Source organism: Chenopodium album, chromosome 11, assembly GCF_948465745.1.
Source record: "Chenopodium album chromosome 11, dcCheAlbu1.1, whole genome shotgun sequence".
Taxonomy (NCBI): Eukaryota; Viridiplantae; Streptophyta; class Magnoliopsida; order Caryophyllales; family Amaranthaceae; genus Chenopodium; species Chenopodium album.
The window spans coordinates 55,832,508-55,851,705 of NC_137844.1; the positions used below are offsets into that span (position 1 = coordinate 55,832,508).

Genomic DNA, 19,198 nt, shown 5'->3' on the forward strand with positions numbered 1-19,198 from the left:
GAAGAGGTGGAGAGAGAGAGAGAGAGAGAGAGAGAGAGAGAGAGGGAGGCGGATAGGGGAACTAGGGAACAGGTACTACGTAATTTTTTTTTTTGGAAAAAAATATTGCTTTTTTTCTTTGAAGAAAAAATTAAAGCATTTGCTTTATAATTACTTCAAAAAAATTTTTTGTCTAAATAAAATTACTTTAGTTTTTTTAATTAATGCTGATGAAAAATTAATAATCTTAAAAAAAAAAGGACAATGACATAATTTTTTTTTTTTTTACTGAGCCACGTGTCTTGTAGAGGTCCCTAAACTATTGTCTATCACAACGTTAGCCATGTTAGATAAAAAGATTCCTTTTTTAAATAAATTCTGACAAAAAAAATAAATAAATAAAAATATGAGTCATAGTCCCTAAACTAATGCTGACTAGGCTAAGTCCCTAAACTGTTTAATCAGAAACACCACACAAGGTGGTTGAGGGACCAAAAGTGCACATACAGAAATTGAGGGACTAAAAGTGCACAAATACAATAGTTTAGGGACTATATTTGTGCTTTATTCAAAAAATAATTATAGATAAAAGTGTAATTTAGAAAGTAAAATAAAGTAAAAAAAAGTGATGGTATAATAGTCTTTACATACTATTTAAAAATAGAAACAAAAATAACATTTTGGATATTCAAAATAGTTAAAAAGGATTTTATTATGAGACGAAGGGAGTACCAAGTATCATGTTGTACTTAACGAATGAAAATGAAATACATATAAGAGACAAAATTGCTTTTAAAACATATGTGAAAAAGATGTTTGTAGAATTCTCCTCCAAGCGGCAAGCGGCCCGAGGCACTCGTAACATTTTTCCAAACTATTAATATCACGACAACACCCACACATAAGAAATTAAAAGCATTATAAAGGTGGCATGTGACAAAAACCTTGCAATTTTGTACGACAATGCCTTATGCCCTTATCTTTAGTACCGAAGCGGCGAAGCGCAGCTCAATTACTCACCACTTAATAATAGTGCCAAACCCTCAATTATCCCTTTGTACGAACTTGCATTGTGAACACCTATCATTCTTGTACGATATATTTATATTATGTTTTCTTAAGACTCATTTTAAGCTATACTAGGTCATCTTTATTTTCTAATTTTCGATCTGTTCATCTATAATTGAACGAATTAGATCATCAACAAATAAAATATCATGATAATATTTATTGTATATGTAGTGTTATTATTATCAACGATAGGGTGGTTATCATGGTGGTGGAATGAGATCTGGTATGTTAGACCACTCAAGGCAAGATGCTCTGCATTCAATGCCAAAATGCCCCTCGGTCATTTGGGTTTCCCTTTGTTAGGAGAGACCGCCTCGCTTCTATGGTACTTTAATATTGTTAGCCGCCCTGATGATTTTATCACCTTTAAGAGACGGAAGTAAGTATGTAGTATGTCTTTTTGACATCCTCTCTCTAATATAGGACTTCTATATATATATATATATATATATATATATATATATATATATATATATATATATATATATATATATATATATATATATATATATATATATATATTATTCACGTGCATTTTAAAAAGTGGTCAAAGTCAACCCTAAACAAAATTCGACATAATAGTACTTTATGTTTTGATAGTAAAAATACATGAATACTTGTGTATGTTGTTTGAATTTTATTCTATTATTATATATTTGAGCACCGATTGTTTTAAAAAAAGATAAGCCGTTTTATCTAAATTATTTTTTTTTTCCGCAAATTTAATTGAAGGTATGGATATACAGAAGCCATTTGTATGGGTCTCCAAGCATCATAGCATGCTCCCCGTCTTTGTGCAAATTTGTACTCAAATCGAGCGATAAATTTACACAAAAATGGCCAACTACCCAAGTATTAGGAGCTAATTCTGTGATCACGCTTAATAAGGGCCAACAACATAGTATTATTAAGAGTGCTATTGTCAAATCCATCAATCAGCCTGATTCTCTTTCGAGGATTGTGCTCCAAATTCAGCCTACCATTGTTGCTGCCCTTCAATTATGGTCTCAAATGCCTAAAATTAATGCATTTTATCAAGTGAAAAAGGTAAAAATTATATCATTTTACGCATTTAATTAATTTGATTGTATGCAAATTAGAGTGAATATATATATAATTCGAAGTAATTATAATCATATGATATATTTGTATGACTAATAAATAGGTTACGCTTGATTACACTCTGAGATATATCGCTCATCTTGAATTTGGTAGCTCTCATATAGATGCTATTGAGAAGCTATTCGAGGGCATAGTTTATGGCTTTCGAGCACAACCATGGAATCTTCCCGGAACAACTTATTATCATGCCCTCAAGGTACGTATATGCCACTACAAGAAAAGGGCCGTTTTGCGACGGAAATAATTCGTCGCAAACTGGCAAAATTCCGTCGCAAAGTGACTTTGCGACGGATTTCCGTCACAGGCATGGCGTCGCTCGAACTTTCGTAGCAAACAGTCCTTTTGTGACGGAATATCCGTCGCAAAACGAATTGCGACGGATTTTGCGACGGAAAGGTAGTTGTAGCTGAAAACAACATTTGCGACGAAAATTCCGTAGCAAGAGGAGTCATTTTGCGACGGAATATTCCGTCACAAATTTTGCGACGGAATGTATTTCCGTCGCAAAATGGATTCTTTTGCGACGGAATAGTCCGTCACAAATTTTGCGACGGAATTTAATTCCGTCACAAATTTTGCGACGGAAATTCCGTCGCAAAGTTATTGTAATTTTAATTTTTTTTTTTTTTTGTATTTTGTTTTTTTTTCCTGGAACCTGTATTCCTGCAATCCTGTTTAATTTTTTTGTATTTTGTTTTGTTTTCCTGGAACCTGTATTCATGCAATCTTGTTTAATAAAATACGTGCATTTAAAATAATTTCAGTCAAAAAGTCCACGCCCTAACATAATTCAAATATATACAACACGTAGCCGTAACTACCAAGTACGGTACATGATATAATTTTTTAAACTACAATGTCATCCATATACAAAAATCGAAAAATGACACCTAACTAAACACAAGCTGGCTGTCCTTGGCCTGCACCACCACCACCACCACCACCCGGGTCGTTCCTGGGGTCTCGAATCTGAGGCTGAATCGTAGAACAAGTGAAAGGAGTGGTCAATCCTGTAAATCTACTGGCTAACTCCTCTAAGAACTCCTTGTTCTTCCTCTCGATTTCAGCCATCCGTTCTGCCACTCGAGCCTCCACTCGAGCATCGAGCTGTTCCGCCACACGGCTATCGATCTGGCTCTCAATTGCTTCCACCCTCTCATTCAACTCCTTGTGGAAGTTTTCCTGCATTTGAGTTATGACCGACGGTACGTATTGGCTGGAAGAACCCGATCCTCGTCCCCTAGATGTGCCGTAGTACAAGTCAGCACCAACACCAAGACCTCTAACACGACCCTTCTTATTACGACCACCAGCCGCCTCAAAGAAAATTTCATTTTCAGACAGTTGGGAACCCTGGGTTCTTGATTCCTCCTGTCTGTGTTGGTACGCCTCCTGTAACAAACAAAGGATATACAATGCAGAAATAAAAATAAAGAATGAGAACCAATAGTTTGAGGCTTGATATAGTTCATAAGTGGCAATATAGGTTCACTAGGTCCTAAAACTAGGAAAATTGGGTGAAAATGGGGCGTTTTTTGTTCTAACTTGTCTATTTCTCACATTTGTTATCTAATGAACCTATTTTTGTGACCTTAATACACCTAACTAACATAGTTACTTGAGTTTGAGGCTTGAAATTGTTTATAAGTGGCAATATAGGTTCACTAGGTCCTAAAACTAGAAAAAATGGGCGAAAATGGGGCGTTTTTGGTTCTAACTTGCCTATTTCTCACATTTGTTATCAAATGAGCTTATTTTTGACCATAATACACCTACCTAACATAGTTACTTGAGTTCGAGGCTTGAAATAGTTCATAAGTGGCAATATACAAATGAACTTGAACATCATCCGAAGATAGAATTTTCTTATTCTTGCATTTCACACAAGGACACCTAATCTCCTCGGGGTCACTACTCTCAGGATGATCTTTGCAATACTGAATGAATTCCTTAACCCCTTTCACGAATCTAGGATCAATAGAATTCCGCCCACACAACCTCTCATACATCCAGCTACGCTCTGTTCGTTTCATTGTCACAACTTCTACACAACTCACGCATATAATCATATCAGTCACAAACAATAGTAGCAAAGTATCAAGCTAAGTTCTTTTCTTCATAAAATCAAACCTACATGAGGTTTTAGATGACATATATCCAGGGGTCCTTATCACTCCAACCTAACCCATCCTTGGACATCTTATCTCACTAGTGAATGTATGCCTAGTGATGAAACACATATAATTAACACACAATTACCCACATTCAAATAAACATACATACACTAACATGTATTTTTAAATTAACATATATTTTAAACTAATCTAACATATATTTTAAACTAATCTAACATATATTTTAAACTAAACTAACATACATTATAAACTAACTAACATATATTTTAAACTAAAATAACATACATTATAAACTAATCTAACATGTATTTTAAACTAAACTAACATACATTAAACTAATTCTAACATTGCAATATATCTTAAAAATTAAACTAATTCTAACATTGCAATATAAATTAAACTACACTACACTAAACACAAGTAATTAAATAATAAAATTTAGTTACAAATTAAATTAAAAAACATAATTAGAAAAAGTTAGGGTTTACATTAAAATTAAATTGAAAACAAAAACAAAGGGGGATAGTGGAATACTCACCGGGATTTGAGGGTGTTGTGGCGGAAATCCGGCTGCCGGAAGGAGGGTGGTGTGGTGGCTGCACACCGCCGGCGAACGGAGGGGCGTGAGTGGGCTTGAACGGAGGGGGTGGCGTGGGTGGGCGTGAGTGCGCGTGAGTGGGAGTGAACGGAAGGGGTGGGCGTTAGTAGGTGTGAGTGGCCGGATTCCGGTCGTTCCGGTGGCGACAGCGGCGGTGAAGTGGCCGGATTTTCTTTCTCTCTCTACGCTTTCCTCTATCTCTCTCTACGCTTTCCTCTTTCTGTTCTTCGTTTTCTTTTTCTCTCTCCTTCAGCGAAACTTCAGTTTTTTTTAAAAAAATTTAAAAACTTTTTGCGACGGAATTTCCGTCGCAGAATCCGTCGCAAAATGTTTTTTTTTTTATTTTTTTTTTAATATTGTTTTGCGACGATTATTTCCGTCGCAAACAAACTTTTGCGAGGGAATAAATTCCGTCGCAAACTTTGCGACGGAAATTCCGTCGCAAAAGTTTGTTTCCGTCGCAAAGTTGCGACGGAATTTATTCCCTCGCAAATTAACCCTTTTTGCGACGGAATTGTAGTCCGTTGCAAGGTTTCCGTCGCAAAATGACCTATTTCTTGTAGTGTGCACTGTTAGTGGATTTATTAACAGTCCTGGAATATGTTTTATGGACAGTTTTCCAATGGCTACAATAATCTTGTAGCCATTATAATCTTTAAATATGAACCATTGATATGCAATATTAAATCATAGCCATTCATTAATTTGACTACATAATTCTAGTAATTATAAAAATATTAGTTTTGATTCCGAAAAAACTAAATATATCAAACAGTACGGGTTTAAATTAGATACTTCATCTTCCCTAGCGAGTCGAGCGAAATACTCTATCTGTTAAATAATGCAGTTTTGTATGACTTGTAGTTTCAATTTTATGGGCAGAGTTCATCTTCCCAAGTAAGGTATTAGGCATCTAATGTCATTCTTAGTTCTATGAAAGAGTTAGAAATAGAGACTAATGTAATTGTAAGTGAATCAAAAATCATAAAACCTTCATTGATATTCTTCCATTTTTTGTTTATGAATTTTTTTTTTTTTTTTTTTTTTTTTTTTTTTTTTTTTTTTTTTTTTTTTTTTTAAATATATACATGAGGAAGATGATGATTCGTATTAGTTTTTATAAAAATTGTAGACCTTAGATACTTCTATGGTTATTAATAATGTAACAGCAATCAAGATCCAAGATACTTTCTTCATAATTTGAAGGTTAAAACTTCACAACAATGGTGATTTTACGATTGTAAATAGCGGTTTTTTTTTTTTTTTTTTTAGTAACTGATTTTTTTTTCATTTATATTTTGATAAATGTTTAAAGTCAATTGAATGGATGGACAAGATTGATCTTTAAAAATAAACGGTTAAGATTGAAAATATTTACAATGACCACAATTTCTCTAGCCATTGAATTATACTTTATCATGCATGTTGCCCTTATTTTATATTCATTTAGACATTATGATGACAAATTACATGCATGACACATATTGATGTGATCAATTAACTAATTAAGCATGCACGTATATATTCGTTCTAGTGTCGAAAGAAGATTACAAAGAAGCTGAAGGAGGAGCTAGAGAAAAGGAGGCAGAAGAATAAAGATGGTATTTCGGGAGAGAGTACAAAAATAAGCGATCTAATGGATGGTTTAATGCAAATGAAGAATGATGAACAAAGACATCTAAGCGACGAAGAGGTGTTAGATAATGTTGTGAGCACTATTCTTGTTGGTCATATTTCCATTGCTTATGCTGTGACATGGTCTCTGCAATTTTTAGCCAATAATCCTCATGTTCTACTCAAGCTTCGGGTAACTTAAATTTCTTTGCTCAATTTTTAGCCATACGGTCATAACACGTACTTGGTAATTGTTACACAAAAACATACTATGTTACGGATAAGTGAAAAACAAAGTAATTAAAAAAGCAAAGTGATCTGTTAAAGGACTAACTCAACAAAAAACTTAAGCTGATGATTGAGGGTCAGGATCATGTTTTATAATCTATCATGATTTTTAATTTTCTTTGTAAAATATGAAAATAAAATTATTAATGCCAAGTAATATTTGAATTGTTCATTGGATTACTTAATAATTAAATTCAAATGTGTAGGAGGAGAACAAGGCTATGTTTAAAGAGAACAATAACGAGAGCATCACATATGAAGATATTTTGAAGCTCAAGTACACAAATAAGGTATGTCATCTTTCATAATATAATGTATTGTCAATATGAAAACAAATACATACTCCCTATAAAATTAATGGGTAGCTTATTATTATTGCAGGTTGCGGAAGAAACAATTAGAATGGCAAACCTCTCTGCCTTTGTGTTCAGGAAAGCCACTGATGACATTGTATTTAAAGGTTACAACTCATTAATTCCCTAATTTATTTATACATTTATATCTTATGAGAAATTATTAAATAGTTATTTCTATACTTATTTTGTAGGCTATTTAATACCAAAAGGTTGGAGTGTTCTTGTATGGCTAAGGAACCTTCACAATGATCCAACAAATTTTGAAGATCCTATGTCCTTTAATCCAGATAGATGGGATGTAAGTATATATTGTTGCATTGTTTATCACACTATTAATCACTTAATTAGCTTAATAGAACTAGCTACTAATAATTAAACAAATTATTTATTTGCTCAGTTAATATTATATTCTTAATTAAAATAAATTAAATATGGTTTCCTTCAAAAAAAAAAATTATGATTCAGGAGGTCTTTTATTAAAATAAAAAAAAAAATTAAAAAAACCAAGATTGTGGTGCTTTTAATACACCAAAAAAAGGTGTTTTTGACAAAATTCCAATTTTAAAAGTTGGTCGGTTTTTGGCTTTTTCTTAAACTATATATACTTGGTCAAAATTAAACTTCGTTTTGCAGACCCGCCCAAAGCAAGGAACCTATCATCCCTTTGGGGGAGGTTCGAGATCTTGTGCGGGAAGTGCGCTTGTTCGAGTTTCTCTAGCCATATTTCTCCATCATTTGGCTATTGGATACAAGTAAGGTGCCATTAGTTACCCTTATTGTTAATTTCATATGATTACATCAAATTTAAACCAAATTAGAACATAATAATTAAAAGAATTAATTCAAAAAATTATAATTAACGGAATTTATTTTGTACTCATACCTCATTGTTAATATTTTTTGTTAATATTAATGAGAAATACACCATACCTATACTTTGAATTTGATAATCTTTGCAGGTGGGAATTGCTTAATCCTGGTGCGAAGGTCAAGTATCTTTCACATCCATTACCTAGCGATGGCCTCGAAATTTCAATTAATAAAGTTTAAGGACCCTCAAAATATATGTACAAGCTAAGAGATGTGTGCGATGTAAATAATCTCAGAAGCTCGATTATCTGTTTTATTCCACAATATTATCTCCTTAATTCTAAATAAAAAAAAAAAATATTAGTGAATATTAGTGGGTTTAAAAATTGTTAAAAAAAATATATAATTATGTTATTAAAAAAATATGTTGATGATGTCATGTAAGCTAACTAAAAAAATTGACTTCCCTAAAAAAAATTTAAAAGAAAAAGGAAAGATGGTAGGTTTTTTTATATAAATATAAAATTATAAAAGGGGTATTTTAGAAAAGTGAAATTTATCACCCAAAACCCCTTTCATTATATATATATATATATATATATATATATATATATATATATATATATATATATATATATAGGATATATGATATTGAAGTATCATTGTTAAACGAGCACATCACCTCAATATCTATACGATCACGAAAACAAAAGATGTGAATCCGTGTTTACTAAACGGATCGGATTCGAATTTTTCGGATTTGGATCTGAGTCTAGGGTCCATTTACTAAATGGATCGTATTCGGATTTAGCCACATCCAACCCGAATCCGATCCGTTGCCATTCCTAGTTATGCATTTGCAAATGCATAATAAACCTACATTAGTTCTTCCTTGAGCCAAGCCTTATTAGATTTCGTTTGGCATTGCTGTGCTTTTCTGTTTTTTGTTTACCTTTTAAAAAAAAGTGGAAATGCGTTTTTCTTGTTTTCTACTCCCTTCCTCCCATAATATAGTTCTTGTTTTCCTATTTTGGAGAACCAAAATATTGTTCCTGTTTCTATTTGTGGATAGTATGTAAAAACCATTATACCCTCACTTTTTAAACTTTATTCATTGTTCTTCCTAATTTACCTTTGAATTTTCCGCATGCCTTCTACTTTTTTCCACTTTCTCTCTCTAACTTTTGTCTATGATTGTACTTTTCACTTTTATTAATGTTTTTTATCCACTTTCTTCTCATGTTCTTCTCCTGTTTCTTAAATATTGTGAAAAAAAAACACAAACAAGAACTATATTATGGGACGGAGGGAGTATTTTTGGTTTTTTTACTTTTTAAAAGAATAAAAACTAAAAACAAAAAACGATGTCAAACAAGCCCCTAAAATTTAGAAAAATAATGTTTAGCAAATGACAAACTTTTAAATAAATTGGTTCCAGTATTCATGGGTATAATTGCTAAGGGCTAACACCATTAGTGATTTTAGAGCCTGTTCACATTTACTGAACTAAACTAAACTGAACTGATTGGAGCTGAACTGAACTGAATAGAGCTGAAATGAATATTTTATGAGAGAAGGAAATTAGGATTTGAACTGAACTGATTAAAGCTGAACTAAACTGAACTGAATTGAATTGAAATTAAAATTAAAATGAAGTGAACAGGCCCTTACCCTAGTTAGCGGTTTGTTTTACCAATTTTTTCTAAAACTAGTTGAGCCATGGCGCGCGATAGCCCAATAAAGTAAAATAGAATGTAGGTAATTTGTAACATAAGTAAATGTGCAATAGTGAGTTGTTGTAATTATTGTTGCAAATTATTGCTATCGTTCTTTCGATTTTAAGTGCATGACAAATATATGTTGATTTGGATTTTTAATGGGGAATGTGAAAACAATAAAGTGTTTTGCAATTGATTTTAGAAATGAAATCAGTGTTTGTAAGAATACGAATATAGTACTCCATCTAAATTTACAATAGTAGCGATAGCAACAACGTAATTAAGCTATATTTTTAAAGTTTTGTTTTATAAATGCATGTTAACTTTAGAGCGAACAAACAGTTTGTTATAAGATGTCGTAACATGATTGACCGGTGAGAAAGGGAAACACAATATAAAATCGTCTTCGTGTATACGTACATAAAAGAAAATATTTAAGCATGTGCAAAGTCAAGTAACAAATGTTTAAGACAATAATTAAATTCATAGTATATAAAAACATCTAAAAGCCAAAGCAAAACAAACACAACTCACTAAAGGGAAAATGGCTAGCATGGCTCTTAACAGAGGTCATGTCTTCCTGCTTGCAGCCAAAGACTGCTGCTAGGTTATTCCTAGTCTCAGTTCTTGAAAAGCAGATTCAATCATGGGCTCTTCTTGCATTGTTGTTTATATAGCTTGAATTACCTCTGGGCTCTGGCATATTTTGGTTATAATACTCAACTCATAAACAGATTAATGCCTGAGATGCTAGTCCTTGAGTCAGCTCCTCAATAATTTATTAGTATACTCAACAACGTTGTCTTTTCAGCAGCATGTTTTACATTTTTCCTGCAACCTATATCCATATAAATTTATCCTACAAACCTACAAATAAATGAAGAATGTCAGTGTCACAGCTAATAAATCTGCACAGCAACTTACAGAACACGAAATGAACATTGGAATACTTGAATCTAAGAGAAACTCATAAGCTACTGAAATCTCTCCTTTGGTGCCAGCTCATAACCAATAAGATATAACCAGCCAAATACGAACATATGCATACAAATGAAAACAATTATAAAATAATCAAATTGAACAATCTCTAAACCTTAATGTCTAATTAAAGGGAGAATATTTGAAATCACGACAAAATCATCTGTATATATACTACATACTATAATATTCAAATTATTGTTTTCAACCAAAATACATGTCATCTAAATGATACTACACATAATCTAAAATGGGGATTGCTTTGTAGTAGCAACAATGCAATTAAATATTGAAAAGCCCTATCATAAAAAAATACTGGTACTATTTGACAAAATTGCCATTAATTTCCCACAAACAAAGCAGAACAATTTACCTCAAAGGCTCGAACTCAACAAGAATATTGAATTTTTGAAAAAAAAAAACAAAAAAAAAAAGTTGCACTTATTCCCACTGCAAAATTTGCCAGGTATCAAATTTTAAAATCACGTTAAAAAAAAAAAAAAAACACACACACACACACAAAGTTTTAAATCACAATGAAAGCTTTAATTTCTTAATTACAGAATTTCTCAATTCAAGGTAAACCAAGTTTCAATTACCCATCAATAAAGTATGACTAATCGTTTCCCTAAATACTCACTAATACTCAACAACTAAAGAATTCCAGTTCCACAAGTTATGTAAAAAGGCAAAGCAAATAACAAAGATCAATTACCTCGCTCTCCTCAAAATTAATTTAAAAGGCTATGTAAATTTTAAGGTAGTATCTTCCTAAGCTACTTGCCTGTAGTTGTCCTATACTTTAAAACAATCCGTTAAAGGTTCTCTCTTTTGTCTTCCCTTTATCACTCTATCCTCTAAACTATCTACCTCTTTAACTTTTCACTCACCTTTTACGATTTTTCAATTTTAGAATACCCTCTCATGGCATGCCTTCTCTTGACTCCCCAATATGTGGATAATTTGGTGGGTATAATTAGGTCTCACCTTTTTTCATTATCCTTTATATTTTATACATATACGGTTTTACATAATTTTTTAAAATCTTTTTGAAAAGTATAGTTTACCTACTCCTTGATTACATACTAAAGATGGTCTTCTAAACAGTTTTTCATCCTTTTTCTTTCCTTCAAACCCATCGCAATTATACCAATCTCTCTCTCTCTGGCTTTGAAAATTATAGGTCAAACTTGTTCTCATATCACTCATTCATTCCTTTATTAGCCCATGACCTTATACTCTTTCTCTTAGTGTCATTCTTCCTTTAAAATCCTTCTTATTCCGAATCCATCCTATAAAAGACATTGAAAATTATAGGTTACACTTACTCCTTTTTCCCCTAAGCCCTTTCCCCCCTCTTTCTCCCCAACCTCCTCTATTTTTCTCCGGCCTCTCTCTCTCCTAGCCCCACCGTATAGAATAGCTTTGTTGTGTCCCAATAACTAATCCATTCCTAGACTGCTCCCCCCTTGATAAGATGAATTTGAGGAAGCACATTTTAAGCTCTTGACTATTTCCTTTTGTAATTTAAATTCATGCAAACTCAATCAAACAAACAAAAATTAGTTCAAATTATTCCCCGAAAAATTAAATAGACCTAAACATGAACAGAAATACAACTCCAACAACCAAAACTGAAAAGAAAACTGAATTCCAGGAAAGAAAAAAAAAAAAAAAAAAAAAAGACAACAGCAAAATGAGGCATGTTAAATTTACTATTGATCAACCCCATAGCCACTCAAAGAAAAGAATAAAAAAAAAAACAATGTTCAATGGCAGAATCGTAAATACCACCCAAGACCAAGGGCAGAACCGGAAGTACACTGTCATGCTGTTCATTTTGAACAGTTCTGGTGGTCTTATCACTTTTATGGGGAAATGATTTTGACACATCCTTAATTGATTTTGGCACACCTCTAAGTGAGAGCACAATTTTCTATACTTTTCTCATATAAGGGTGTGCCAAAATCAATTAAAGGTGTGTCAAAATCAATTTCCCTTTTAAAGAGTGTAGATTATATTAATCATAACTAATGCATAATCATCAAAGATAAAAGCAACTTGTCTTGATATTCAAATAAGCAAATGCATAACACCAAAATAATTCACTAATTCTAATTTAATGATTTAAAACCCAATAAAAATAATTTAATCAAAGAGAGTAGTTAAGGAAGAAAATCCTATAACTAACTTGCGGCTATGAGCCTATTTATCAACAATAACTCAACAAAAAAAATTTGGTGAAGATTGACAAAAAAATCACAAGAAAAATTTCTTACCTTACTTCACACAATTTTATTCAACGTAAAAAGAGAGGGAGACTTAAAGGATCAATAAATAAGCTTAGTCCTGAAATTGAAAAAAAGCTTGGTGATGCTGCTCTTCTTTACGCATACGGACGCTTTAAATATGTATGTCTTACTTTTTTACATTCTAAGTGCAATTCAGTATCTTGATTTCATTGAGCATGAATTGATCATTTACTATTCTAGCGAATTTTCCTTTTCTGCTTTATTTTCCTTAAGTTATGACATGAATCATTTAACTATTCTAGCAAATTTTCCTTTTCTGCTTTATTTTCCTTAAGTTGTGACATGAAATTTCAGTTGGTGTTTTTAGGGGTAATCTAATAATAATGGCCAGATTTTTGCTTAGTTTGTTCTAGAATGACAATGGAAAAACACTTTTGTTATTTGTGCAATGTGATGCCTTTTTGACTAATAGCATAGAAGTGCTACCCTGAATATACTTTGTTAGTTTAGATGAACTACGAGGGGGGTTGAATTGTAGTAGGTTCCAATTAGGTAAACTTTTGCGGAATTTAAAGACAAAACATAAAAGGAACTTAAAGAGCACAACAAGATTTTACGAGGAAACCTTTTAGGGCCCAACTGGAAGTAAAACCTCGACCCTTCTCGAGATTTTCAAACAAACTCCACTATAATAGGGCAACACCTAGTTACAACCTATTAACACAAACCTTTCTCACAAGTTCCACCACGGACACTTGCTACCTGATAAGACCCTATCTTAGCCAACCTAAGTCCCACTTAGGTTCACTCAGCACTCCCGGAGTGCCTACACTCGGCTTCCCACCTGAAGCTCACTCACTGTGTTCTCACAACTACCACTCGAATTTTAGAGACTTTCAAACTCCTAGACTCATACGAATTTTAGAGAATACAAACTCCTAAACTCAAATGTGAATTGTCAAGAATTCACAAACACCCCAAAACCAATTACAACACAAAGACTCACTCTAATATTTAAATGAAAAGCTGCACATGAAACCCGAAATCAAAATGATAAAGCTTAAACCTTTTGGCAAACTTACTCTTAAGCACTAAGCGGTTTTCACGCCTAAAACTCTCACTTTGCTTCGATGTATCACTTTTATATTTATAGAAGTTCCTCAGCTAACAAAGTAAGTTTTCCAGAAAAATGACAAGTTGAACAGAAGTTCATTCTTATCATTTCAAAACCAAAACAAACTTAATCTCAATATTAAGAAAACCGTTTTCTGTAAAATTCGTTTTATTAAAAGATAAAGTTTTATGAAAAGATAAAACCAAGTAAACCAGATTTTAAAAGATAAAATCAAATAAAATACTTTTTCATAAACTCAAACTTATCTTTTACGAATTACCTAGTTTGCCAAGATCTATCCGATTTCTAATAAGTTTCATGTATATCAACCAGATATATATTTACATAAACCTAAACAAACTTATCTTTAATACAACCTAAGTTATGAAGTTCATCTTTTTCGGTTGATATCTTTAATACAACCTAGTTTGCCAAATATGTCACTATGTTTTAGGAGTTTCTAGTTAGTTTTTCATAATTTTGATGTCTTTTTACTTGGATTTAATAACGTTTTATTAAATTTGTCGTGTTTGCGTGTGAAATGTCGTTACTGCTCAATTTTGCTTTTCTTGCATATTTTGGTTGCGTATGGCATTAAATTAAACTTTATTGGTTTACTCTTATGTTTAGGAATACTTGGATAAGTTCATTACTCAAGATTGATGAAATATAAAACATAAAAGAACAAGTAATGAAGATATGTGCACTTGATTTGCAAAGATCAAACTTCAAAAGCTTATATCTTTTGATCTCCAAAACATTTTCGGGTGATTCTAATTGGAGATGAAAGCTTATCTCGAGAGCTTTCCAACGGCAGGTCAGGTGCCCAATTCCGATGTAAAACGTGGGAGATATGTTCATTTGAAGTTGAGTGATTTGCCCAGTCCGATAGGAACGAGCGCACACCCTATGAGGAGTGCTCGCTCCAAACTGTCTAGAATGATTCTGCCTCTCACTGCTGCAGCTAGGAGCGCCCGTGCACTAACTTTGGAGCGCCCGCTCCTATGCGGGCTGCTCGACTTTTTGCGGAGCTTCCTAGGCAATTTAGTAAGGGGTATAAATAGATTTTTTGCTTATTTTAGAGAGAGGAATTGATTTTTCCGTAGTTTTTAGATTAGTTTTAGGTTTTTAGAGAGAGAAACTCTCAAATTTTGGAGAGAGAAAGTGAGAAACACAATGGTTTTCATGGATTTTGGATAATCAAAGGAAGAATTTGATGATTTGAAGATCTCCATCTTTTATCAATGAGAATTCTTACTCTCTTTTCTCTTTATGCTTTCTTTAATTACTTTGTTAATCATGTTTGAGTAGATTTCCTTCTACTAGGTGTTGAGTGAAGCTTTGTAATGGTTAATTGAGTTATTTGAGATAAATTTGATGATAATTGTATAATTAAATTAATTGAATTGATGACGGCATGTTGTTTGTTTTAGATTAGATTGATCTCCCATGATAGCAAACTTAATTGCATATTAGTTCTAGTTTGACAAGGGATTGTGAATTGGAATTGATATATTTGATTGCATTTTGGGTAAATTTCTTCTATGCACCTAGTCAATGAGGGATCTAGGCTAGGAATTTGAGAGATTGCTCTTGAGTGTAACTAATTCTCATTTTAATTCTTTCTTTACATGATTGATTATCAAATGGATTCTCATTAAATTGTTAATTGTTCAAAGTGGATCTTTGCCCCTAGTAGACTTTATAATATTTTGTTCTTTATATGTGTGTTAGTGTAATTGTAGTGTCCACTATCCGTAAACCGACTTCGGCGTAGCTTAAGCATTAGATCGAGAACAATATAACATTACCGTTCCTTGTGGTTCGACTCCGAACTTACCACTAGATTTGTTTAGGGGTTAGTTTAGGATTATAATAAATTTTGTTTGGCCGTGAGGAGGTTAGTCAACGACCTAATTTCCCCGCATTCAGAAAACTACACATGAAACCCGAAATCAAAATGATAAAGCTTAAACCTTTTGGCAAACTTACTCTTAAGCACTAAGTGGGTTTCACGCCTAAAACTCTCACTTTGCTTCGATGTATCACTTCTATATTTATAGAAGTTCCTCGGCTAACAAAGTAAGTTTTCCAGAAAAATGATAAGTTGAACAGAAGTTCATTCTTATCATTTCAAAACCGAAATAAACTTAATCTCGATTTTAAGAAAACCTTTTTCTGTAAAATTCGTTTTATTAAAAGTTAAAGTTTTATGAAAAAGATAAAACCAAGTAAACCAGATTTTAAAAGATAAAATCAAATAAAATACTTTTTCATAAACTCAAACTTATCTTTTACGAATTACCTAGTTTGCCAAGCTCTATCCGATTTCTAATAAGTTTCATGTATATCAACCAGATATATATTTACATCAATCTAAAACAAACTTATCTTTAATACAACCTAAGCTACGAAGTTCGTCTTTTTCGGTTGATATCTCGAGCTCTGCACTAGTCCTTGATTGTTGAGGTTGTGTTCCAGCATTACACTGGAATCAGGTCGTTACAACCCGTTGATAAGTTCCTGTTAGGTAACTCCTTGTAGTTCCATCCATCTATGTTCAGAGAACTTCTTTCTGGAAATCTCTTCTGACTTTACTTGTCATCCTGGATCTTCTAAAGTTCCTCTATTTCAGTTCCTACTTCAACTCCCAGAGTTTACTTGTCCTGCAAATATCACAACATTAGAAAATCCTTATTAGACGGAAGTTTGATCAATTATAGACATCATCATCAAAACCACATAAGGGTCAACATACTTGCTAATGAATACTGAAGTGTTAGAGAAAGCACATGACTTCCAATATGCGGTGCTCTAAAAGTTTCACTATTTTACTACTGCTGCTTCCTTGGATTGCCTCCAATCTCATGGGAGTTCTTGTAAAGTGTTTTGAATGTGACAGGGAGGTTTATACATCAGGATGTATGTTTTGCTTGATTTTATGCTAGCTACTGTTAAAGAACCCACAAACAAATTCATCTAAAGGGGCGGATCTTTGAAATCACAACTAAACCATATGGAGTACTAATCCTAAATACGTTGTTTTTCTAGCTAAAAAGTATGTCATCTAAAGGAGCTGGGGATTTATGTGTAGCAACAATGTCGTAAGATCGGAAAGCCCTACCACAAAAAATTGATATATTTGACAAAATTGCCTTTGATTTCCCACAAACAACGCAACACAAGCTCCCCAATATCAGACTCTAAAACTACAAAATATATATAAAATAAAAAATAAAAAAAATTCTAGATGCTCCTCAATCCAATCCAAACAGCAGTTCCTTAATTACAACAAACCACCAAGGATTAAAATACAGAAATCTTAAGAATAAGACAGAGAAGTTATGACTGAAAGATCAAAGCTATAATTACCGAAATTGATAGGTCCATAAGAACATTTTCCAAAAGTTGGTCTTATAACTCATCTTCTGTAACACCCCCAAATCTCCCTCTACGGAAATAATAGTATAATACGTATAATTATACCGTAGAGATAGACTTAGGAGTGTTATCGCCGCGTGATTACACAAGGCTATTCAAAATACTTAACTTGATAACAAAACTTGCAGCAGAAAACTCAACTTTCTTTTATTAATGCTTATAAAAATAGTAACATTGTTATGTTTACTCAAAATAAAGACAAAACCAACATTCCTAAACTAGGAGAAATAAATCCCGAGACTCCCATATGCTCATTCATGACTCTACCTGAAAATAGTCAACACTGCTTACCATTACGGTAAACAGGGCGAACCAAAACAAATAGGAAATACGGATAGCAAAATATGCTAAATACGATAAGTGCAAGATAAGTAAACTCAATTTATTTGCAAAGATGCTTTTAAAGTGAATTCCAATAATTAATCCAATAAATTCCAAACTCATGATTCAAAAGCAATTCTCAAATATTCTCAAAATAATTCCAATAACTCAATAATAATGATTAATAAAATCAATTATTTTTGAAAACTCAATCTCCTCTTTAAGTGTGCATACCCCCCAAGCTAGTCTCCTACTATTTCAAGGCTATTCTTGGAGAAAGACTAGGTTATACAAAGTCTATAGTCTTCAATGAATCCGCATAGTGGGATTAATATAATAAACATGCTTTTAAAACTTTTTAAATAAATAATTCAATAAATCCTCATAAAATTCAATAAATCCTAAAATCAACCTTTATAATAGGTTAACTCAAAACTCCTTTTGTATTTAATTTCAACATGCTTCAAAATCGACCTTTTAATAAATACTTGAGAATTAAATCTCATATAAATAACTTTTCAAAATCAATAACTCTTCCTTTGAAAAACCTTTTATTTAATTCATCAAACTTTTCAAATCAATTTCTTTAATTCAAACCATTCAAAACATGATATGAAAATCAATCCTTTAAAAATACATTTATTAAAACAAACATTAAAATCAATACCTCCAAACATACTTTATTTCATAAATCATAATTCAAACCAATTTAATTTAATCACCAATAAATCATATAAAACATGTCATTCAAACAATCACTTTCAAAAGTATCTATCCACCAAACTTACCTTGATTCCGAATCTCAATCAACACTTCGTATTTTCAAATTTCAATCACGAATACACCTTGCAATTAACATAACCATAAGGTTATCACAACATAAACCCAAATCTAATGTGTATGGACTATAAAACTCTTTTAATATAAAATTATAGCTATAAAATAGGTATTTGTGTTTTAGAAAACTAACCATGAAAAAGATAAAGGAATAGGATTAAAGAGAATTGAATTTTCGTTGGAAAGAATAGGCAGAACTCGCAAAGGACATAACTCCTTCAATATAACTCCGAATTGGGTGATTTTTGAGCCTAACCTCAAGGATTTTTCAAGAGGAACAATCTTTTGTGAAACATAAAAACCCCAAAAACTAACCAGAAGTGCCCAAAATGTGGCTTCCAATGTGTATGGGCTGATTATGTATAAAAAGAGTAGAAAGAAAAGTATGAAAAGGTTTAGGAGGAAGAAGAAGAATAAGAGAGAAGAAGAGAATTGGGTTTTGGTGTGAAAAAATATGAGAGGTATGAGGGGGTATTTATAGGCTTATGAATGAAAGAATTATGGTAGGAAAATGTAGGAAGAATTATAGTAAAAAGAATTAAGGAAATTACTTGGAAAAGAGAG

General features: G+C 32.4%; 1 protein-coding gene and 1 pseudogene across 1 annotated transcript; one reads left to right on the plus strand and one right to left on the minus strand.

Annotated features, from left to right (window-relative positions):
* The first annotated feature begins 1,196 nt into the window (after positions 1–1,196).
* On the plus strand, positions 1,197–8,213 carry LOC145569317 (ent-kaurenoic acid oxidase 2-like; annotated as a pseudogene).
* On the minus strand, positions 2,813–5,902 carry LOC145568014 (uncharacterized). Its single transcript, XM_081627460.1, has 3 exons — positions 5,897–5,902; positions 4,846–5,109; positions 2,813–3,564 (listed from the first exon to the last, which is right to left on the minus strand). Exons 1-3 carry the CDS (start codon positions 5,900–5,902, stop codon positions 3,067–3,069), a joined length of 768 nt encoding a protein of 255 aa, XP_081483586.1. The 3' UTR covers positions 2,813–3,066.
* Positions 8,214–19,198: the final 10,985 nt, after the last annotated feature.

Coding starts and splice junctions, on each gene's coding strand:
- LOC145568014 (XM_081627460.1), bottom strand. Junction 3,565..4,845: donor CACAACACCCTCAAATCCCG/GTGAGTATTCCA, acceptor TGTTTGTTACAG/GAGGCGTACCAACACAGACA.